This window comes from Salarias fasciatus, chromosome 20, assembly GCF_902148845.1.
Source record: "Salarias fasciatus chromosome 20, fSalaFa1.1, whole genome shotgun sequence".
Taxonomy (NCBI): domain Eukaryota; kingdom Metazoa; phylum Chordata; class Actinopteri; order Blenniiformes; family Blenniidae; genus Salarias; species Salarias fasciatus.
In genome coordinates this window covers 23,291,094-23,315,953 of record NC_043764.1, presented here as the reverse complement: position 1 = coordinate 23,315,953, position 24,860 = coordinate 23,291,094, and the positions used below count along the sequence as shown (strand labels likewise).

Sequence of the window (24,860 nt, the reverse complement as noted above, 5' to 3'; positions counted from 1 at the left end):
GAATAACATTGAAGCATTCACTTTTTTTCCTTCTAAAGGAAAACAATATGAGGAGAGCATTTACAAAGAAAAGACAAAGCTGAGGACAGCCAGACGCTGTCCTCTGGTCTTTGTCTGCAGCCGCCTCTTCATCATTTGAGGGATCTGTGTGAGTATCGGTTACAGCCGCCTCTGGGCTGTTGTCACTGATGTGGACAGTTCATCAGGATGAGTGACAAGCACCACGCTGTAAAATTAGGAGGGGGGAGCGACGGCTAATGCTTCATTTGCCTGGAGGTGAAAGGTTGCATATTGTGGCTTTAATGACAGTCTTAAAATGTCATCTGAATAGGTTAGAAGGGGGCGGAGCCTCTAGAAAGCAATGTCTGGAACTGTTTTGTTTTACATTTTTTAAAAATATTTGGCTCAACTGAATATCCATGATGGATTTTAAAACTTTCAGAGACAAAGTGCATGAATAAAATGAGGGTTTTTCATCCGCTGCGTTCAGGAACACCTACGTTGGCCGTCAGCTGTGTGGTCAGGCTGGAGACCTTCTCCTGCGACGACTCCAGCTCTCTCCTCAGTTTGCGGATTTGCTGTGAGAAAAACGTTTCATTAGGATGCAGCCAACCTGACCAAAACAGACCGTCGGCGAGACACACAAATCAACGTCCAACTGTGTGGATGGAGCTCATGAAATGAACAGCAGACTTGTATTTCCACAGACAATGAAAGTGATGGATGAACAGATGAGACAGGAGAAAGGACAGGAAAGAAAACGCTTACCTCTCCCTGAATCCTTTCCTCAGCCTTTGTAGGACAGGAGAATAAAAGTAAAGATGTTAGTAAAGACAGAGAAGAGAAGAGAAGAGAAGAGAAGAGAAGAGAAGAGAAGAGAAGAGAAGAGAAGAGAAGAGAAGAGAAGAGAAGAGAAGAGAAGAGAATTTCAGGAGTTTCAGGCTCGTGCAATTTAAATTGTGAAACAAGAATCACTGCAAATGTGAAAAACCAACAAACACACACACACACACACTCTGACTGCAGCTACAGGAGTCTTCCCGGTACACACACTCACCGAGGAGTAAGTGGACGAGGCGTTGGACGCCAGGGAGAGCACCGAGCCGTGAACTGATGAGTCAGAATCAACAAACTGATTTAGAAACAGAAGCAAAGCCAAATCAGATCGAATCAAATGTATCTCCTGGACTCACCGTCGTCGTTGGCCTCCCTGTCCCTGAAGGAGCCGGAGCGAACCATGCCCATGCTGCGGGGCCGGTCGGCCAGCGACAGCGTGCTGCCCAGCGGAGACGCCCCGTACAGCTCCAGGGAGGCATCGTGGGTGGGGATGCTGTTGGACCGAGTCATCCTCGGAGGTCCACCGACAGGACTGGGTACTATCAAGAACAAGCCAGAGACCAACATCATACAAGAGGCGACAAAATCCAACACCCTGCATGTTGTAATTCTATTGATAATGACTGTATTAAGTCTGCAGAAATTCCACTTCTGTGTATTTTAACGGTCTGTAGTGAACACTCCTCGGACTGCGCCGACACACACCCATGCTGGTCTTGGAGGTGCGAGGCAGGGAGGTGGGTGAGGACAGCAGCGGAAGCGTGAGCGAGTCGGTCATACTCAGGATGGTGTGAGAGTGTCTCCTCTCTCCTTTCTCCTTCCCCTCCTCCTCCACCTGGCAGGCACCGCTGAAACTGCACACACAGTGCACACACACTCAGACCAACCCAACATGCCTCTGGGATCAAATTAGATTCATTTTTTTATGAGATTCATTTCTTTTTTTTTAATAACAGTGGCAGATATTATGTCTTGAAGCCTCGTAGGCAGGATCAACACAACCTGCCATGCAGAAATGATCTTATCAGCAAAATGTTGAATTTTAGGACCGGAGTAAATCTGCATTACACAAGTATGCAGCCGAGCGTGTGGTGTGTGTGTGTGTGTGTGTGTGTGTGTGTGTGTGTGTGTGTGTGCTCCCTTACCTTAAACCTTTCTTTGGCAGTGTGTTTCTGTCTCTCTGAGAGCTGTGGAGATTAAACAATGTCGTTATTTAACCGCTGGTGCAGGGAGTTATTAAGCTCTCCAGAACAGACAGCAGAAACAAAGAGGCTCAATAAGAGAAGCAGACAGCTGGTGTCAGCCGCTAATTATGACTTCAGCCGGCACAACGCTGATAACAGGCCTGTAGAAATAACTGCCTGGCAACCTCTGGGTGTGTGTGTGTGTGTGTGTGTGTGTGTGTGTGTGCCACATCTGACAAACGTGCCACCTAATAGCTCTGTTTGTTCAATATTTATCTCCCCGCAGCATGTTTCCTGGCTTCTTGTCACTTTCACTCCAAGTAAATAAAGTCTCTAACAAACAGAGTTTAACCCCACTTACAGATATTTCTTTTTTGATTTTGTTGAATTGATAAATGCCGATCTTTAGCGGTAGTCGATCACCGTCCACCTGCCGTTCCTTTAAGAGGAAGAGTCTGGACTATAAAACAAACTGAACCGCACATCACAGCCTCTCTCCCTCCCCAATGAATGCTGCTGGTGTAGTTCCACGGCTGGCCAGAAGGTGGAGCTACATGGTTACTTTGTATTTGCTCTGTCTGATCAGTTAGGGTTTGTAAACAGAGTGAAAGATCAGATTTCAGCGGGACTGGACTGACCTGTCTGTGAGAGTCAGCGGGACTTTGCTTCCAGAGCTCCAGCTGGAGGGGGGGCCTCTGTCCTCCTGTTTGTCTTTGTCCCGGGGCTCCAGGGTGGTGTAGCCCCTCACCAAACTCTCCCGCCCCCTCGCCTTCTCTTTCTCCTGGGGCTCCGGGGCCAGGCTCATCTGGAGCGGCAGGGACTCCATGCTGCGGTGCAGGCCGGACATGCGTGGGTAAAGCAGGGGAGAAGTGCTGCCTTCGCTCCGCTCCACCCCGAGGGAAGTGACCTGCCTGGGCCCCAGTCCCAGGCCCGAGCCGGAGAAACAACCCGAAGAGTTCACGTTGAGCAGAGGGGCGGGGCTGGGGGTCAGGCACGACGTGCCGGAGCTGCCTGAAGAACTGGACAGCTCTTGGAGCTTGGAGTATGGAGGGATTTTTGGAGGCAGGGATTCGAGGACTCCGGCGTCCAGGCTGTTGGAGTTGAGCTTGTCGAGCTGGGCCATGGATGGAGGCTTCGCCAGGCTGCGGACGCCAGACAACCTGAAGGCACAAGAAGACAACCGTGAAGCGAATGCGCTGGAACTCTCTGAGTTTGACTCAGCCTGTGTGTGTGAAGTTACACCGTGAGACCAACATTACCTGTGTGTGTTGGGTGAGGGGAGATCGAGGCTTTTCCCGCTGCTGGGGGGCCTCAGGCCGTGGAGCTTCCCCCCGTTCTCAGACGGGGTCTGAGCAGGACTGCTCTTCAGGGAGCCTCCGCACTCGGAGTCAGACACCACAGCTTTGGCTTTGGCTCGCTCTTTCTCCTTTTCTCTGTCCGTTTGATTGACAGGACCGGGGCTTGGGATCCCGCGGCCCCCCGTCTTACCCAGCCCGATTCCAGACCCGAGCCCTGAGGCGGGCTCTTTGAGCCTGGATCCCTGGGACGCTGCGGCGGAGGGCTTGACCAGTCCGGAGCCCGTGTCCACGGTGGTGCTGACGGGGCGAGCCGAGCTCGGCCGGGTCAGCGTCAGGGTGCTGGTCTTCGCCGGCCGGGGCAGAGAGCGGTACTGAAGAGACGTCCTGGCGTTCGGAGACAAAAACCCACTTTGGTCGCTGCTTGAAACATCCAGACTGGTTTTCCGTCCTCCGCCACCTGCGCCCGGCTTGACCGGGATGCCCGATGTTTTGGGCCCTTTCCCCGCCGCTGCGGCGCTGCTGGGTATGCCCGTCGCGGCGGGCGTGCCGGCACTGTTTGTGCCATTACTGGCAGCGCTGGTCGGCTTCTTGAAGCCAAAATTTCCACCAGCTGAAGGTCTCACCAGACCCGACGGAGGTTTACGCTGCTCACCAGCGCCGGCCCCATTCCGATGGTCTTTACTGGCATCGGACGACGAGCGCTGAAGACCCGAAGCCTTCACCGCTAACCGAGACTTATCCATGGGCTTCCCATCTGATTTCACTGAGCCTGCAGCAAAAAAGAGAAAGAAAAAAGAAAATAGATGAGCAGTTTGAACAGTATCGAGTGGTGTCTGCTGACGACTGAGACTAATCAGGCCGCATTAGGCCAGGATATCTTATCTGAACACCTACGACGTCTGACTGCGCGCTGATAAAAACAAAGCCCTGTCTGAGCAGAAAGCTCACAGCCAGCTTTTCCTCACACTCACACACACACACACATACACCGTTATCACGCACTTACTCCTCTTTTCCATCCCGATGAACCAAAATAGTTTGCTCTTTCCACTAATTTTTTTTTCAGCTTTACAGTAAGTGCAGGTCTGTGCGTCCCAGCTGTGGAGTGCTCAGATTAACATGTGTGCCGCCACGGCGATGGAAAAGCGGTATTCACGATCATGGAGCATGTCTGCGGGCACAAAACTCCACGAAACACCCTGCAATACTGGATTTCTCTCCTGTTGAACGGTGTTTGGGGAAAGAAAGAAAGAAAGTGGGAAAGAAAATATGGTTAAAATGGGAGCGATTGTGTTCGTGATCTAAACATTTCCCTGCTGGCAAATTATTTGGACTTGTTATTGGGAAGTTATTAAGAGAATCACAGCCTATTAGGCACATGTGAACTGCGCGCACCGCCCACACAAGTCCACTCTGCCCACAATCTTAATTTGTATCTAATGGGACTTGTTACGCGAGGTTTATACAAAAGACATTAACCGAGTCGGGGAACTGCTGTTGAATGAGACCCTCCGGCTCGCTGCCGGGGGACATCTGGAGTCACTTAAGAGTATTTATAAACCCGCAAAAAACACACACACACACACACAGGCATATATATATATACCACACACAGTCAGCGAGATTGGATATTAGAGGAATGTGACAGTGGCAACACATTACACTTTAAGCTCTTTAATAGATGTGAAAATTGGGTTTATTTGTCAAATCATAAACTCTATTTATTGAGTAACCACAAATGTGTCTGTTCCAAGAAACACAGCGCTGAAGACACACACGTCGCCGACAGCGAAACACAGCGACTGTATTAATTTGGACATTAATGAAGCCTGATTTACCGACGTTGGCTGTGGAGACGGCGAAACTCACAGCTTGATACAGTGTAATGTGTGCATAGTAAAAAAACAATTGTCTCCTCTGACTCAAGCGGCCCGCAGAGGCGGAGATCCGAGCACGGTGCTGAAATTCAGACTGAATGGTGATCAGGGAAATGATCTTTATGAAACTTCCAGCACTCCCATCTGGACCTTAAAGCGAAAAAGACCTCAGTGTAAAATTTGTTAGTTACCTCCTCTCTTTTCAAATAACAAATGAAGCAGGGAAACAGTGGAAACAGAGAAAAAAAAACACCAATTCATCCAATCTATCGTCTCTCTAGGGTCACAAATCAGCATCCGACTAAACTCAACAGATTCCCGGAGGCTGTTCCTCTTCAAACACGACACCACCATCATGCGAAGTTGTGGTTGTGGTTCAGATATATTATCTCTCTTGATTTGTGTGTACACAAAACATTTGCTGCCATTAACCGAAGTGTTCTCCACAAATTCATGACTCAAAGACACCTGACCACAGCAGCACCTGCAGGAAAAATAAGCTTGAAACAAATTAGGCTTCGAAAACAACTACAAAAAATACTATGTAGCAATAATGCATGTTTTTAACACGCAAACCTGTGCATTGATAAAATGTGCTCCACAAACGGCTTACAATACAGACCAAAAAGCAAAGATCTTTGGAAAAAAATTGTCTGTTATAACTGTGAAGCCACAGAGAGTTTCAAAACAACAACAATAAAAACACAGCCCCGATTTAGCTTTTCATATTAGGCATTTTTTATTTTATTTTTTTAATTTTGCTGCTGTGAAACTTAATTTAGACTCTCCACTCTCCAGCAGGCCAAACCACTAATCAGATAAAGTCAATTTTACTCCCATCACACAGTTCAGTAGTAATTACATTAAAATTCAGACAGATGGGTGAATTCATGTGACATTTCTTTGTCAAAACGATTTATGTAATCACCGCAGTTAACCATTTTACCACTATATTGATTGGTTTGTTTAGAGTTCATAGCTGTAGATTGTCAGAAATATGCAACGAGTGAGTGTTTCAGCCACCTTTTCCACTTCTGCTTTCAATACCTGGCGGGTTTTCAACATTACTGTGAGTTTTGTGCTTGTTACAGGCTAACTGTCCTGGTTGGTACCGTAGCTGAATTTCCATCATTTCTAGTAGCATAGCAGAGAGAGAATCTCTTAATGATATTGGCATCAATAATGAAAGCTGGAGTTTCTGCCTCTGTTTAGTAGTTGCCGCCATCCTGCATGAATATAAACATTAATCATTCTCATTACATTAGAAAATCTTCGGTAAATTCCAGATCCGACATCTGTTCAAGACCGCTCTGTATTTGTTAATTCGTGCAGCCGGACTCTGCCAGGAAAAGGCTGCTTCATTTGGACTCTGCGTGAATCCAAAGTTTACAGTAATTCATAATGAATGTTATTATACGGTGCAACCCTGAATTAAATTCACAAAACCTTATAAACCAACAAAAAAAAAAATATGATTAGCATAATCAATCCCAGATGGAGAGTTTAACTGTCAGGGTATGGAACTGTAAGTCGCTGCCTGTCAAGCTCATACAGGGGAGCGCCACTGAAAGATGTCACGCTTGCTATATCTCCTCGATACCACAAAGCACGCAGCCAGACGCATGACGAACGAGACAACCAGTAATCCGCAGCGTGATGCCAAACTTCAGCAATGAGCCCAACTCCAGGGTAAGCAGTGCAGACCAGCACTCACTTCACCAGAGTCTGCGCCTGGAGGATGATTCATCAACTCCCAAAACTCTTTCCAATCTGTTTTCACTTGACTCCGCATCCTCCGATGGGCCACGGTCTGAAGCCCGGCGGCGATAACAGACCCACGCCATCACTGACGCCACCGACGGGCGAACCGCCTGGCACCCGGATCACAGGCCGCCTCGACGCGTTTGTTTGGCATATCTGTCATTTCAACAGCTGGCAGAGCGAAACGCGGGAGGCAGCGCTGTACACACAGGCCGCCACTATCTAGACGGGCACACGAGACTTCGACTAATATCCTGCTGTTTTGACTGTCGACGTGCCCATGTTTGCGTGCGCACACGAGTGCGTGTGTGTGTGTGCGTGCTTCCGTAAACAGCACACAGATGGTGTGCTTAAAAGGCAGCTGCACAATCCCTACTATTGTGCTGTCTGTGCGTGAGTGTGTGTGAGTTAGGTGTGATTGTGGCACTCTCCAAGGTTGGCACAATGGCTGACGTGTGTGTGTGTGTAAGTGTACTGTTAGAAACACACACTGTCCATAAGGGCCTTTATTTTAGCGCTATAAATTCTCCCCTGTTCAACAAAAATAAAGGTTGGTTAGGAGAGGCTAGAGGAGGAAAAGCAGTGCTGGTCAGTGTGTGTGTGTGTCTGTGTGTGTCTCTGTATGTGGTTGGCTGGCAGGAAGGGTGTGGGTGGTGATGGGCGTTTGATACATGGCGCTGCTTTGTAAAGGCCTGGGACTGGAGACGCTCGGGAGGGGGGCTGCAGCTGTGGATGAATGTGAGCGACGCAGACAGAGAGAGAGTCTGTGACTGTTTGGGTGGAAGAAGCCTCTATTAAAAGACGGCCTGAAAAACACGTCACTCAGTTCGGGTTATGAATCCACCTGGACGTAATCGATCAGACGCGGCGGCGTCCGAGCCTCACCTGCCACTCGGAGTCCGCTCTGCGAGGTGTGTGTGATGGGAGACGTGACTCCCACAGGTGGGTTTCTTCCTTTCTTCAGCATGTTTCCCTGAGCCAGAGTCTGAGGCTTCTTCAGCTCGCCCTTCCCTCCTTCCAGCCCCTCCCCCTGCGGCCGCGTCTTCTTCCATTTATTGGCGGACTCGGACTTGAGGCTCCCCGTGTCGTAGACGCCGCCTCCCTGGCTTCTGCGGCTGGGCTTGTTGTCGTCGGAGTCCCAGGACAGGCCGCTCTCCACCAGAGACCTCTTCTCCGCATCTGTGCGCATCTAGAGAGGGAAACAGACACGCTCAGACACAGCCGGCAAAATGTTTGCAAAAAACCTGTGTTGAAAGGAAATACGACTTATCAGTCTCAGGTTTGGATGTTTACTTTGCAGGTATTTTTCGCTCCCGCTGCTGTTAGCTCACATTTTTCCCTCCAAAAAAATCCGATAACATGACAAGTAAAACCGAACAAAAGAAAGCACTCAAGCTGGATCTGATTTCAAGTGAGTGTAAGTGAAATGAGGTCGAACTGATGAGCAAACTGGGGGAAACCGACTTGATTAATATTTATTTTTATACGTAGCTCCGTTCAAACACAAGGCCACTCACAGTGCTTTACAGGGAAATGAAGAATACAGGGAAAAACTATGAATCAAAGGAAATCAGACTTATTATCAGCAAACACTTGTACTTTTTGCATTCGATTAACTTTGTTAAGTTTTCTTAAACGGCCACAAAAGCCTCAACGGGAGGCATTTCTTTGTTGGGTTAGTCAAAAGCTGTATTAGTCAAACTGACTGTAGCCACCAATGCGGTTTTTGAAAGCTGTGGAAAAGCTTTTATGAGGACTTTGAATTGAGACAATACAGTCGAACTGTAGTTGGAGTTCTAGATATCTAATTTCTCTTTTCAATTAAAGTCAAAATCTACAGACAAGAAAAAACTGAGAATGCCAACACATGCAGGATGTCACATGTTCATTCTCTGAATGATATTAAGTCATACATTAAATGTAATAATTCCATCAAGTCACAATACATTTGACTGAATCAGATGTAAAAGAATACCGGGAAACAGGGTCAGCAGTTCAGCTTGAACCATTCATTAGATCAGGTCCACAAAACCCAGTATTTTGAGTTTCTTTTGAAATGACGGCTCGGTCAAAGACTGGAAAAAAGATTTACTTGGCGAGATGTGCGGCTTCAGAGAGATCCACAGACCGTGCCTCATCACAGAGACCTCTGAGCAGAAAAACATGTCCGACCCAGTCAAGCCCAAAACACGCTCGCTGATGTCTCACCTTCCCCACAGTCCGCTCTGCTTAAACACTTCAAAAGAGACGCGGACCGAGACAGGAGGAGGACGGACAGCCCAACAAAAACAGAGGGGATATACACACACACAAGCATGCAAAATCAAATCAGACACACACATAGTGCTTGTGTGTGTAATTGTTTTCAATGCCTCTAGTTGATGGTTTTGTAAACTTGAGGTACATGTCCAAAATGTATTTCAAAGTTTAGATGTCGCTTAAGCAATGAGTGAGTGTGTGTGTATAGTATGTGTTTGTGTGTGTGTGTGCCGGATATGACTAGTTATATACTGAGATAAATTAAACCCCCCCACATAGGAGTCTGAATATTACACAATACATCATAAGCTGTGCGTGTGCACGTGTGTGTGTCAGTTCAAGACCCGGTGATTTTCATGAGGTCTCACATGCTGAATTCCTTTTTTATTAAAACCAATAGACCCCATGGACAGGTTCACATGACACGGGAGGGGCGTGTGTGTGTGTGTGTGTGTGTGTGTGTGTGTGTGTGTGTGTGTGTGTGTGTGTGTGTGTGTGTGTTACATGTACCTATGAGTGTGTGTTGTTCAACCAGACCTTGTTGATAAAACAATGTCATTTCCTCACACACATACCGTGATTATTGAAACACACGGGGGGAAGATAAACATCTGACCGGAGAGGTGTGACATAACACGGATAACACACACGCACGCACACACACTCATTGTATTATTGTACTCATGACTCTGTCACTACCTTTCAACAGAGATAAACCTAATCTGTCTATAATACATTCATCTATTTTATTTAAATATATGAAAAAGAGCTGGAGTTTGCTTTTTAAATTTCTTCAAATGACATTACTGTTGGATGCAGGGTTGTCTGTATACAATAAATGTTAATCTCATTTGAAAGAATTCAAAAATCAACCCTGTAGACCAACTAGTGGAAAAGAGAAAATCCGGGGTTTTGTTGGTCCTTCGGAGACGTCTCTTCTCTCTTATCCTCTCTGGTGTCTTCTTTGCATCCCTTTCATTCATTATCTTTCTCCTCTCTGCCCACATGTCCCTGCTGAGTATGTTATACAACATGTGGGGGTGCAGAGAGAGGGAAGCACAGCCCGAGTTGATGGAATTAAAATCCTCAGAGACAAAAGAGGGAGAAAGGTGCATCGATGCAGGGATGAAAACAGAGACAGACAACCGGCTTTGGGGCACGTAGACAAAGAAGGGAAAAAAAAATAATAACATCAGCTACAAACGGCGTGGAGACGGAGACCTCATGTGCATCAGTCAATTTGGGGTGCATGATGATGTGATTGTCGGTTGCCATGGTAACGATGCCATGGGGTCCGTTGGTTACTGTGACTGGGCATGGAGGGAGGTGCCCCGGTTCTTCCGGCTCGCTGGCCCGGGTGCAGGACTTGCAGATGGCCCTGTGTGTGTGTGTGTGTGTGTGTGTGTGTGTGTGTGTGTGTGTGTGTGTGTGTGTGTGTGTGTGTGTGTCTGTGTCTGTGTGTGCGTGCATGCGTGCATGTGTGTGTGCGCAGATGGTTATGCTCTAGACCTGTCCTTCAGTATAAGGGAGAAGACAAAGACTCGCACTCTGAGCATCCCTGTGCCTGCGTTGCCATGGCTACGCTGATTCCCGCTCTCTCTCTGTCGAGCATGCTCTCTCTCCCTCGCTCTTAAAATCCCACTACATAAACCACATTGCAGAGGTGTGACCTAAATCAGGCGCTCTGGGAAAACGCTCACACCCACAAACACACGAATATGAGGATTTTTAAAAGCACTGAGGTCACAAGTCCTAGATCTTCCTCTCCTCCAAATAAAGCCCTAACACCACAGCACACACACACACACATACACACACTGACACACTTCCAGTATATCAATGCACTGTGGTCCCACACAGGAAAATTAACAGCTCCGTGCATGGTCTTAAAATCTGACTTTCGCAGCCCTCCTGTTTGAACAGAGAGGAATAACGCAGCTGTCCAGGATGCACTGCATCTGTTGCAGCAAACACTGATCACTGCAGATGTGACACACACTATGTGCTGTGGAGAATGTTTAATCAGGCTTTGTCTCCGAAGCCAGAGTCCTGCTGCGCACCGACGCATCTTTCAGTGAATTAACTGATTAATCAATGTTACTGTACCTAAAAGACACCGCTTACTTATTAATGTGACACAGTAATGTGTGTGTGTGTGTGTGTGTGTGTGTGTGTCACTTACTACAACGGCGGAGTTTCTGCGGGAGCCAATGGGAGTGGTCGGGAGGGAGTTGAGAGTGGGGCTCGTGTTGAACTCCTCCGAGCTGAGATTGTCTGAGCCGTCGCTCAGTCCGCTGCTGATGGAGCTGCTCTCGTCCCAGCTGCCAGAGAGGAAGACAAAGACGACACAGCAAGGCAATTAAAACAAAAAAATCTGCAGCAACTTCACATTCACAGAATGCAGCATCACAAACTCATATTCGCTGATAAGTCAGATTTCTAGGGGAAAATCTCATTATCGAATGTTAAACTATAGAAACACAGAATTATAGAAACTGATGGAAAACTTTTTCATTCACCTCAATTAAACTCAATCCACTCTTGTAAAGCCCCAAAAAGAATGAAGCAATCTCGCAGCACTTTACATTCAAACGGAAAAAGAAAATCCCAAATGAGCGAGCAGACAACAACAGCGGTGAAGACAAAAACTCCCATTCAGCAGCAGCAGAAGGTAACATAAGGTAACATCATGAGCTCAAAGCAGCGGAGAGGAACGAAAGGCGAGAAAAGGCTTCACTTTCTGTCATTACTGATATAAATACTTGAGAGTTCTAAAGATTTTTTAATTCAAACTGAGCACAACTGGGGCATGAAAAAGGAAGCAATTTACTGTAAATGGGACAATGACCTTTAACCCTTTAACTCCTATCCTGAAATCGATAATGGGATTTGATATGTGTATTTGTCTTAACTTGGTTAACTGCATGGTAAACTTGGTAAACTGCCAGACGGCAGAGAAACAGAGCTTTGTGAGTCAGTGAAATGACCCCCAAATCCTCCCATCACTCACCGGCGTGCCAAACATTTTTAACATGAGCTGCTCACTATCAGCTGAAACGCACAGTAACGCTGAGATAATGAAAGTTTGACACTATCAGTTGAAAAATAGGCAGAAAGATTCATTTAACAGCCAAAACTATCTAAATAAATGCAGTCATTCTCGCAGTAGAAGCGTTTTTTTCTTCAAAGTTGGCCACCGCTGTGTTAAATGAGCCCATCTAGTAGCAGAAACACAAACACACAGATCAAAGGTGACATTTCATCAGCTTTATAACGGTGGATGGGAACTGCTGTAGCTGTTAAAAACAGAGGGATGATAGGAAGAGATCTCCTCTCTGACTCGCCAAAAAGGTTTCCTCCAGTCGGTCAGCCAGAGAGCGAGTCAAGCCGGAGCGAGCGCTCACTTTTATCAAAGTGTCCTTGATCAAGATATCAAACTTCTATTAACATGCCGGAGCTTTCCGAGCAGGGGCTAATCTTGCATCACATCAACCGAAGTGTCAGTTTTAATCTCACTCAGCTTCACATCTTCCAGTTTATTGATTAAATATTCAAACGGGGGCCTCATTTGCGACGCTGAATACCCAGCTTTCGCACCGCATGAGCCGCAGCGGCGGCCGATAAGTGGAGCGCTTCTTGACACGATCTCAACCCACACACAGAAATAGCAGAGAAGAACACAGAGGGATGAGCGCGCCCACCAGCGCGCGCAGGACCGCATCGGGACTGCATCAGGACTGTGAAGTGCTGCCACTTGGCAGGAATCCGCTTCACCGTTTCTCTCTCTCTCACCCCAGAGGAACTCCGGACGGCCGCAGACGGGCCGCGCTCGGATATATTTAGATGGAATAACAACGATGTCGATACTTAAAGAAGCAGCATTCTTCCAGGAAAAAGCCTTTTACTCATTATCAGCGAAAATTCACACTGTATACATATATATGTATTAAACAGGTCACGTTTAGGAAGTGAGGAGGTTGGCTCTCATTAGGGTCAATAGGTTACGCTGATGCTGTACTGCACTGTAAAGCCGGTGGAGAGGGCCGCCCCTGGTTAATGGGGTCGTCTATAGATACGTGTGCCGGGGTGAAGGGGGGGATGTAGACAGAGAAAGTGGTGCGAGTCTTCCGGTCGGGTGCCTGTGTGGGTCACACTGTGGCCTGGGGGGGCTGATGGCGGAGACCATCGGGGGGGGGGGGGGGGGGGAGAGGGGTGACAGGGAAAGCCCTGCCTGTCTCGCCCGCCCGTGGATATCTTGGGCACGGAAAAGAGCAGACGAGATTTTACATCTCAAGTAGCTGTCACGCCGCCCCGTCTATATGTCAGATTGAGATTAAGGGCAAATTTATGATCCGAGAGACAAAAGCAGGAAATCATCCCGCATTAGAATTCAAATTATAGATGTGTTCTATGGAATTATTTGAAACTTAAGTAATTGTTATTCATCTTTTTGCAGAAAACATACAAAATATTGAACATTAACAGCCTGATTACAATGCTTCTCATTAAAAATTAATATTTTGTGATTAAAAAAAGAGCTAATATTAACAAAAGATTTGACTGGAAGCCTCGCTCACAAATATCACACACTTTTCAAAAAGACTGGTATGACAATTTATCAGATTTCTCTTAACGATTCAGAACAAAAGAAACAAAGAAAACAAAAGCGGTGTACGTGAGTTGTGAAATTATTTAAAGACAATCGTTCTGCTTGCATCTTGACTTCCTTGCTGAATAAATTCATTTCTGGGAGAGAAAACTTTTCCTTGTGCGAGACGCAGCTGAGGTTCACCACCCGTATCTCTGGGTGCAATACCTCTCTGTTCCCCGCTATCTGCCCGTCCACCGGAGCTTCTGTGAATGATAACACTCCCTCTGATGAATAATTCAAACCTGGGAGGAAACACAACTAACGCCGTCTCAGCGGGCTTCGGTGCCAGTCAGGCAAAAGATGTGAAAAGAGGAAGCCGTGGCAGACCCAGGCAAGGTCAGGGGTCAAATAACACCGAATAAATATGTAAAGTATATGTGTGAGTGAATCACATCTGAAAGGGAGTTGATATAAAAATGAGCTTATCTGAATCTGAACTGGCAAATGTTGGTTCTTTGAATTCCTGTGGGCCAATTTCCAAAAATGCAGTCATTGATTTCACAACACATACAGACTAATTACGGTATTAACGATCGCATTTTAAAAGTTCAACTTATCTCATGCATGCTTGTTGATTTACTGAACCTAATTTGGACAGAGTAAGTTCGCTTGTATTCATAGTCATACATCTACATAATCCTCCTTTTGAAAAAGTTACAAATGGCCTGTTTCCTTTTAATATAACAGGTTTTGATGATCTGTCACATTTACCCATTCATTCATACACAGGTGCCGGCAGCCTAGACGGGGAGAAATACGGGATCCAACCGTCAACCTGAGGATTGGAAGACGCGCCACGGCCTTCTGGAGTTAATGAGGATTACATTTTTGTTGAACTCGCAGAGATCAGTTACCCATTTCTCACGTAAATACAAAAACGCTTGAAAAAAAAAAAAAAAACTGCTGCCAACTGTAATAAACATCTCAAATCTATCAGGTCAGACTGAGGTGTTTCATTAAATGTTGCTTTTTGGACATCGCAGACTGATGTTAAGGGTTTTGTTCACCTTGGTGTGTGTGTGTGTGTGTGTGTGTGTACCTCAACGTGACCTTCCTGGAAATAAACTGAGCTGCTGTCAGTTCCCACAAAAAATGAGATTCGATCATAACACAGTACCTCATGTGTGACTTGGAAACCTTCAATCCCCAAACCCAAAATATTTTAGAGGATATCTGCTGAAGATCTTAAGCTTTAGGCAAAAGTATTTTTGTGGAACAACTTGGTCCAGAGGCTTTTTTGGCTGAGAAGAGAACTTTCTGATTCCCCTGCCAAGGGCCGATATCTACAACCAGCACGGAGCTCTAGATCCACTGTCATCCAGCTCTGCTCCTCCGCTGTGTGATAAAAGGGAAGGGAGGCTGGAAAAGAAGGCGATGAAACACGAGGATTCTCTAGAGAAGAGGGCGAAGTGGCATGTGAGAAGAGGAGATAGAAACTGAGGGTGGAAAAAAACGGCATTAAAAAAAACAGTAGAGTGTAAAATGAAGGAAATGATGATGATATATAAAATACTTCAACTTCTTGGGACTTTATGCTCTCAGGGGAGAGGATCATCTCTCATTTTCCCCTCTGGTTTAATCTCATCTCTTCGCTCTCTTAAAGCTTTTTCATTGAGGAGCAGCAGCTGCAGAGACCGGGGGGATAATATTAGCACCTCATTCATCTGCTTCACCTCTTTTACATATTCACACATGATTTTGGACAAGACACTTTCCTGTCACATTTTTGTCCTTTTGAAAGAGCTTTCTGACCTGGAGTATTAGATCTTATAGAAGCAACACAGAAACTCAAACCCCACCTCAACCGAATACGAGCCGCAATGATGAAAATCTGCTTTCAATAAATTAGAGAATATTACATGCGATCCATAAACTACACCTGTATGGATGTTGGGTTTCATCGGCCCGTTGTGAGGTCTAACCTGATCTGAAGCAACAAGAGTGCAGCTGGAGGTGAAATGAGAACAGGATGCTGAGAAATGAGATCTTCTGACTGTAACTCTGTGAGCAGAATGAATATCAATGTTGATTCAATTTAGGGTGCAATAAACGTCTATTAGGTTGAGATGCTCTTGATTAAGCTCATTCATCACCTCCACCTGACGGCTTCTCTTCTGCGCCGCGTTCGGTAAAACGCGCCGAGCAGAGGAATCGAGCCGAACGGAGGCGACGCAAGCACGAGGCTTGGTCTTATCAGCGGAGCTCAGAGGGAGAAGACACAGCGAGACCACCGGTCAAGACCAAACTTGGACTTCATTATCTCGCTGAAAGTGAGAATATTTCAGGCACTCGCTTGACTCACTGAATATCTGAAAGGGTTTAAATATTTCTCTGACATTTACCAGCTCCATAAAGGTCCGGGCCGTCCGTATAAACAGCATCCTCCTTTCACAGAGACATGATTTCTTTGTTCCTCGCAGTCTGCAGAGGGGACCAGCACACCCACACAAACACTGAGCCTCACCAGCTATCAAGTGAACAGTTGAATAGCTGCTGCTGAACTACATAGGCAGCTTTTATTAAGAGGCTTCAGTGTCTATTTTCTATTCAGACTAGGGAGCTAATTGCACTGATCTCAAAGTGAATGGTCCTCTCTCCTCTCCCGAACGGCGATACAGTGGAAGAAATACAGTAGTTCCACAAAGAGGGGAGAAAAAAAAAATACTAGAGAGACAAAGCGGCTTTGGCTGTGGTTTATGGGAGCAGTGCTTGCTGGGAGCTGGAGTCCTGCCAACCCCAGACAGCAGACTGAACAGTATCTGTTGATAAGGCGTCCATCTAAACAAACAGTGGTAAAACCTGCAGGAGGCCATTTGGAGGAAATTGATGCTCCTGCTTTGGTCTGATTACAGAGACAGTTTAACAAGCAGCGAGGCCGTCGAGGACTTTGCAGCACTGTCTGCTGCATGGCAGGTAATGGTGGTGGAAGGAGACGCGCTGTCCCATGATAAGAGCATGAATAAAAACACTCAACTGATTACCTGATCGATAGTTTGTGCATTATTGGAGAACAGGGCGGATTAGGCAAAGCCCATCACTATTACACCAGATCAATACGAAGAAGACGGAGGAGGAACGGAACAATATTATCAATATTGTCTTCTAACTGTGTGTGACTCTCACAGGACGCACAACACTCCACTGATTTAGCAACTCACAATGTCCATGTATGCTTGGAGCTGCCGCTGTAAAGCAGCAACAGTATTAATGCACCGAGGGCGCGAGCGTTTAAACCGCCAGACCAGGCGGGGGCAGATGGGAACATAAAAAAAACTGCTGGAAGGTGTCATTAAGAACACACAGAAGAGGATCCTGAATATTAAAGTGCATATTTCGTTCCGTCACGGGGTTAAGGCGTCCTGAGCGGGGCGATATTTGGACACAGTCTCTCGCACTCGTCTGAATGCACGGAAAGTGTTCCTGCAGTCCAACAGCGGACAGGAACTTTCCATTCCTATTAAAATCCACCCTGTCACATGGCAGAACCCAAAATGGCAAAATCAGACAGGCTCCTGGTTGTAGTGATGCCTTTTCAGGCGAATGGAAAGCAGGGCCGTGCCAGACTGGCACTGTCCGGTCAGCTCAGAGAGCCAGAGGGGGCGCGCACAAAAGAGCTGCTCAACTCATTAAATCATCTCAACACCCGACGCGTGAGGCTGATGAGAGACGGCACATGAGCGGCGTGCCCCGCCATTGCTTTAGTGTCTTTCTGTATAATTGAGCAAAGGAGATGTATACAAAATCCTGACGGTAAAAACAGTGAAAGTTGCTCAGATCTCGCAGTCTGCCGACATCCTGGACAGGTTTTAGTCAGGATAGGCGAAACAGGATCTAAAACCAACTGACAGCTTCCTCACAAACACCCTCAATAACACTTGTGCAAACACAGCGTCTCACAAAACTAAATGAGTCACTTGCAGAGGAGTGTGTGTGTGTGTGTGTGTGTGTGTGTGTGTGTGTGTGTGTGTGTGTGTGTGTGTGTGTGTGTGTGTGTGTGTGTGTGTGAGACCAGCCACACCCATTTCACAGGGCTCCCTCTCACACAATGCAACCGAGGAGGCGCTGACCATGACGGCGGGGAAACAAAAGCTGTGTGATAGATTCAAGAGGGAGATCTGTCGCGGTGGAATCGGTGGTGAAAGTGGACGAGAGCCGTCATCAAATGTGTGTAGCTGAGCCCTACCTGATGGGATCGAAGGAAAGAAGGAACTGTGGTCAGTGTGCACAGATGGCAAACAATATGGGTCCCTGGACCAGGACCACTTCAGCAGCTTAACACCAGGAAGCGCACACACACACACACACATACACAGACACACACACACACACACACAGACGCACACACAGACGCACACGCACGCTTATCAACTGACTGGCTCCAGGAAAATCATTTCTAATCATAGATGTAAAAAAAAAAAAAAAAAAAAAAAAAAAAAGGACTTAATTTGTCCTGATTTTTTTTTTGTCAGAGTGATAAAGAGGAAAAAAAAACATCTTTTATATGAGCAAACGTTTGAGATTTAGTAAAAATCTCATCAACAAGGCGACGCCACATTGAGGAAGTTACCATCAAATCAAATGATTTCTGGTAACAGGAACAAATTTAGCCTCAATATAAAAAGAACAAACTATCCAAAACAGGAACAGTATGGAAATTACTTCATTCAAGTAATATATAGTCAAATTTACCAAAGCAACGGCACGCTGCAGATTTTTCTCAAGTGCCGATCCATCGTCTGCACATATAAAACACTTAAGATCTACTGCGTTTGAAAGACGCTGCGCTCCTCTGCGCTCACGTATCCATCACCACAGCGCCATATAGGGAAGTGAAAGAGTTTCCACTGCAGGCTGAGCCTCTTGTTATATCTTGACAGCCTGGAGATACTTTGACACGTAACACCGAGCAGACATAACACGGCGTGCAGACCCCGCCACACACTGTAGCTACTGTACACATCACCTCGTGCTGCTGTACTCCAGCTGTAATCAGAGACACTTATTTACATAAATTATTGGCCATCTGCTGCATTTTTGAGGTTGTGGTGTGTTCTTATCAGAAACTGGTTTCTCCTAACACATTTTACTGCTGCTGTCTGGACGCTCAGGGCACTTGTACATTAATTAACCATGATTCCGTCATTAAAAGTGGATTTTAATTAGCTCCCTGCTACAGGTTCTCTGTTGCACTGCAGTGCTAAACACCGACTGTAAATCACTGACAAGACACAATTAAAAACCGAGCAAGCAGCCTGCCTCTTCGGCACACACTCAGAGAAATTAATTTCCTCCACAGCGCTTTATTTATTTATTATTCCCTCTCTGTCGTGTTTCCATGATGAGTGGAACAATGTGCCATAGCTCGCTTGGACACTCTTTTGTCCACACAGGCGTCCACATGGACACACACGCCGCAGTATTTGGGCATTACGGAGGATTACAGAGCAGGCTGGAGTTAATGAGCTCGTAATTACTGCTAATTCCATCTGCCACCAGGATCAGAGCGGACCAGGGGCCTCGGCTAGAAGTGCTGGACGTGTGTGTGTGAGTGTGTATAAATGTGGGAATCCATGGAGGGAAATAGGAGGTCACATCTCTAAATGACCATTGGAGGAAATAAGTCCTCCTTCGCCTTTGACAGGCACAAACCTGACAGCAATGGCCACAGGGTTTAGGACACACACACACACACACATACACACACAGGCGTCCACTTCACATGCATTAAATTGCCGCTGTTCCCCGAGCGGCGCTTGGATTAGCTGTCAGAAGTGTGTGATGTTGGGAGCTGGTGGGAATGGCAGCTTTGCTAAAGCCACTGCTCCAGCGGGGGTCACACTGTTATTGCCTCCAAGGTGTGTGTGTGTGTGTGTGTGTGTGTGTGTGTGTGGGAGAATATTGAGGCACATCACTCTTCCAAGTTTTCGCCACAAAGACAGGCTTGCTTTCTGTTTCTGGGTGGAAAGTTTCACACCGATGCATTAGATATTCTTCTCCATTCTTTTTCTTTCAGTCAGAGAGCGAGGGCGGTGGAGATGCAGGAAAACACACAATTCAAGAAATTCTCATATGACAGCAAATTTATTCTGAAATCCCTCTCTTCCCTGCGTGACCTCCCTGGAGCGGGTGGATACATTTTTCTTAGAGTTCAACACGTCGCATCTGAGCGTGGACTTGGCTCTGCTCTGCTTCATTCTCTTGAAATGAAACAGGACATTTGGAGCAGTCGGCTCCAAATGTCATATATGGACCTTGAATGAAGAAACTCACTTTTAAAAAGGAAAAAAAGAAAAAGTTGTGTGACTGTTGATCATGCTGACACCGCGGGGATCGTCTTGGTCTTTTCACACTGCAGGCCCCAAAAAGGGAAACGGTAGGAACCATGAGAGGTGAGCACGACTCCTTGAAAGGCTAAAGACTCTCCTTTGTTGTCTTCTCTCACCTTTTGTCTTTTTGCTCAGTCAGCTCACACCAGGTTAAAGTTGAAAGGTTGTCGGCCTCCAGTTTAAACAAAGCCTCTCTGGGAATTTGAAAGCAGCCACAGTTCAAACAATTCCGTTTGAAACTTCTTTTTTGTTATTTTAAGAATTAAAACATGCTTTTTTGCCGCTGCTGAGTCAAAAGGGAAGCGAGTTCAAAGATTTCCCCCTCAAAGTGTTATTGTGTTTGCTCAAACGGGTTTAAATTTCATTACAGGCCATCAAACTGTATGTTTGTGTGTTAGGAGGTGACCGGCAGACAGAGCTCTGCCTCGACCCAACAACCTCTGACTCTCAGTCCGTCTCTTCCTCGCAAAAGGAGCAGGAGGCAGCAGAGGGACGGTCCTCCCGGGACGAGGTGGGACGGCCTTTTAAATCACCTTCATAAGTACTTTAGTCTGGGGTGCAGCGAGGAGCGCCTCCCAGCCCCGACTCCACAGCCCAGACCCGGGGAGGAGCTCGGGAGGGGAACCCCGGCACGCTGAGGCCCGGGACAGGGGTAGGATCTCGGGGTAGAATTACCTCTGGCCTCCCTCCAGACATGTCAGCTGACTTAACGGCTGTGTGAATTAACGGTGCGCAGGGGATGTTTTGGTTTGAATGAAGGGGGGGGGACCAGTGAGAGGACGGCGGGAGAACGGGAGGGGAGGAACGGCGTTTGAATGGCGCGTTCGTCGTCCAGGTTACTGTTAACTTGAAGCAGCTGTGCGGGAGACGCTGCCACAAACACACACACACACACACACACACACACACACAAGCGTTCCCACTGACAGCTGCCTTTTGATCAACACCGTACAGTAAAGCAACAACGCCCGGAGCAGCGGACAGATGTGTGGAGATCCGAGCTGAAAACACACGCTTATTCAAATGTGTGATAAAGAAACGGTGAAACGCCGCTGACCGGTTTGGTCTCGGACGGTGAATATGTTGCACAAACACCACTGGAGAGGACACGGTCGGTGTGTATGGAGCGCCAAAACAGGAAGCGATCCTGTGACAACAAACACTGTCATGCAGACGCAAATACAGCAAATAAAGGAACAACCGTGTCAGTTCGATGTGACTCACAGTTCATGTGAAAGACGGGCTGCGGCCACGAGGAGCCCGGACCAGAAGGACGGGTTCAAATCTGTAAACAGCGCTTCACAGGGGATCCTGTCGCTTCACAAATCTTAACACCTTTCCCATGATTCAATGCTACAGTCAGTTTGGTTTACTGAGACGAGGCTGATAAAAACTGCTTGGGAGATTTAGGTCCTGTTTACACAGCGTTTCAAGTTAAAATTAATTGTTTTTGTGTTTTTAAGTTAGAATTGTTTTTTTTCAAAAAGTTCCACCTTGAGAGATGTTCCATGAAACGTGTTTGCAGTGGCTGTGAGCACCGCCGTCGTGTAAACGAATGCCCGAAACTCAATGAAAACTTTTGCTTTTTCACTTGAGAACACTGTCGTGCTAACGTGGCCGGAGTCGTGACCTTGAGGCCGAGAGACCCGAACATGAATCCCAAAGCGGAAGGAAGGGAATCCTCCATAAAAAAGTCTAAGGGGGAAAAAGTTGCAATAAATGGTGACCCCTGTAAAAGAGAACAGCTGATTGGACAAAAGCGGATTGACGGCTAAAAATACTTTATATGCTTTCATGTCTGCTCAGCTTTAATACATCCACTATAAATGTTAAAGCAGAAAAATAGATCCAGAGGGGGAAAAAAGGAACCAAGAGAGAGGTAAAATGACTGAACTGGACTGTTGAATTTTTGTTAAATTCAAGCCCCACAAAGAGACTTGAAGATTTAACTCCAACACCACAAAGCACCTGCCAAAGGTTCTCCAAACACCGCCTGAACAGAGGAGCATGAAAGACCCATTGACCGGAGCAGAGACACTCTTTCATTTCTGCTGGCGGAGATAAAACGGACGCTTGTTAAAACACACTCTCAAGCTGCGAGGGGGACAGGGAAAGCAGTTGAACATCCGCGTCTTTCTGTTATTATATTTAAGTACGCCAACATATGTGGTGGAGACTGACGAACCCCGAGACGCACCCTGCAGGAACCCGCACCCATCACCTGCTGTCACTTATTACACACACACACACACACACACTCCGGTCATGCCACTTAAAGTAGTTACAGTGCGTTTGGGAGACATTCCTTCCTCTCGGGCCGCTCAAAACACACACTTCACATTCCAGCCAGTGTATTCTGGGGTCCCACTCCCTAATCCTCCAACATATGCAGACGCATATACGCATACCACTGCACCAGTGCACGGACAGTGGCGCAAAATGACAGATCCTGAAGTTCCATATCAGACGAAATCCGCAGACTTTGAAACGTTCAAAACAAAGCAGAGGTGTGTTTCACTTCCAGTCTGATTCTTAATAAATTTCAGTGGGATGCAGCGTCTGATCTGTCAATACTTTCCATCTCTCGACACCAGCATCAGGTGGAAACGGCATCCTGAGGTTATTCCTCATTGATGTTGGAATTACGGCTTTCCAGTCGTCCCAAGATGCCCGTGAAGGTGCACCGTGGTCGGGCTGCAGGTCCTCCTCTGGCTTTGATGTAACAGAAGAGCTCACTAAACCACAGGAGGGACCACCTTGTGAAAATATGAGCTCTGTTTGTGAACACTGACTCCTGTGTGCGCAATAAAAGAGTGTATGTGGCCGTGTCTTACAAGCATCTGTTGTTTCGCTCGCGGGTCTCCCTAATGACCTTGCAGGCAGGGAAAGTAAAGGAGTTCACTTAATTACAGAGCATCAAGAGTCATCGGCACCTTGAAATGACTCAGGCCACATGCTTTTTGTTTCCAGACACAATAACCTCAGACCTCGAGCCACGGAAAAATAGCGTATTGGGAAAACTTCTGAAATAAATGTATATAACAGGCCTTCATGAAAACTTTCCAGATTTAAATTTAATTATATATTTTTTTAACTTTCTTGTGACAAAAAGATTTCTTCCTATTTTGTCTTTTTCATGTTTCTAGCGGGTTGAGCAGATATTACACAGAGTCAAAAAACAAAAACAAACCAAAAGAAAAAAAAAAACACTGCAGACAACTGGACACAGAGACCAAATGACCAAGGACATCCAGCACAGAACCCATCATTTTACTCTACTTAGAATTTACTGGGATACTCCATTAAATAAAAACCAAAGTCAGTTGAGAAGTCGCAGGTGTTCGTCTGCTCGGTGACTGATGTGGGTTCAGTTCAGATAAACTGAAGAGGTAGAACCAAAAAACAAAAAAATAGATAAAATAAAAAATTTTTTAAAAATGCATCTGTTGACTTTAATTCACTGATAAAGCCAAAACTGTTCCAGTTTCAACGCTCAATTCCCTTATTTTTAATTTATCACCACTCATGTAGACATTATGCTGATAAGCATCACACTCAGTTAATGCATCACTATTCATGAGGGCATAAAGGCTGTGGACACTTTTAGAGCAGCCGGCGCAGAGTCAGCAGAATGTGTTTCCAAAACATCTTCCTCTATCTTTTACTCCAAGTCAGTAACTTTAACACAACGGCCAAAAACTACATCTCATATCCCATGAAAACGATTATTTGCAAGCTGAATTTAATTTTTATTATGATGATAAAGGTTCCCAAATTTTAAAGCGTTTTCAACTTCGTTATGCTGTGAAAGTGTTGTTAAAATCCAACACAACTGAGAAAATAAAGTGAAAAATCAATGTTAATGAACACTGGCACCTGTTAGTGAGAAGGCGCCGCCTGACAAGCCTGATCAGCATATCTGAGCCGTGTGGCGAATTCGCCATCTCACAAGATTCCTTCATGCCACTGGCATCATTTTAACCATTAATTAATAACATCACAGATTTCAGTCTCAATTACTGCGCTGCAACTGATTCCAGACTGCACCCATCAGAAAACTCTGCCGCAATGACCAGAACGCCAAACGACGTCAGCTGAAACACAAGCCTGGTCCCCATCACGGCGACCGGCTCCAGCAAGAGTAGGTGTGGGGATAAACATTAATGAGTGATTTCACTTGTTTGCAAATCCACCGCTGGGATAATGTGGACATTGTGGAGCGGTGCTGACACACTGAGCTCACTGATGGTTTCCACACAAGGACACACAGACGCTCTAGTTTATGTTGGAATTCTCTCAAAATGACTGAAGGTTGGCAAGAAATGGTTAGGTAATGGTTAGTTAATGAAGCATGTTCAATGTTTGATTGTGCACTCACACGCACTCAGAGACTCGAACAACACCTCTGGCTTGGATCACACAGTTTGGTGACTGCATCGAAGGTATGTATGTGTGTGTGTATGTGTGTGTGTGTATGTGTGTATACACACTTGTTAGTTTCTATGAGAATCGCTATTTATCAGTCCTTTGACAGCCAGTCTGTTCAAGCACACATGTCCAATTCAAACACAGATAAAAACACCCAATATGATCCCTTGGGACTCAAAAGTGCATGTATGGATAAAAGCATTTGTGTGTGTGTGTGTGTGTGTGTGTGTGTGTGTGTG

General features: G+C 46.3%; 2 protein-coding genes and 1 long non-coding RNA gene across 3 annotated transcripts in view; 1 reads left to right on the top strand and 2 right to left on the bottom strand.

Moving 5' to 3' along the window:
• The window catches only part of LOC115408633 (rho-related GTP-binding protein RhoA-D), a 644,285-nt gene that overhangs the window by 165,835 nt on the left and 453,590 nt on the right, over window positions 1-24,860 (top strand). The window lies entirely within an intron of this gene.
• Window positions 1-24,860, bottom strand: part of nav1a (neuron navigator 1a) — a 75,491-nt gene that overhangs the window by 6,837 nt on the left and 43,794 nt on the right. Inside the window, exons 8-17 of the mRNA XM_030119436.1 lie at window positions 11,399-11,537; window positions 7,843-8,146; window positions 3,281-4,088; window positions 2,660-3,181; window positions 1,983-2,024; window positions 1,543-1,691; window positions 1,194-1,376; window positions 1,058-1,110; window positions 769-792; window positions 501-578 (exon numbers count right to left, since the gene is read on the bottom strand). Coding sequence (XP_029975296.1) covers window positions 501-578; window positions 769-792; window positions 1,058-1,110; window positions 1,194-1,376; window positions 1,543-1,691; window positions 1,983-2,024; window positions 2,660-3,181; window positions 3,281-4,088; window positions 7,843-8,146; window positions 11,399-11,537 — 2,302 coding nt within the window. The remainder of the gene's footprint in view (window positions 1-500; window positions 579-768; window positions 793-1,057; window positions 1,111-1,193; window positions 1,377-1,542; window positions 1,692-1,982; window positions 2,025-2,659; window positions 3,182-3,280; window positions 4,089-7,842; window positions 8,147-11,398; window positions 11,538-24,860) is intronic.
• On the bottom strand, window positions 12,386-24,166 carry LOC115408641 (uncharacterized). Its single transcript, XR_003933783.1, has 3 exons — window positions 24,027-24,166; window positions 16,109-16,112; window positions 12,386-12,397 (listed from the first exon to the last, which is right to left on the bottom strand). It is a non-coding gene; the product is annotated as an uncharacterized LOC115408641 (long non-coding RNA).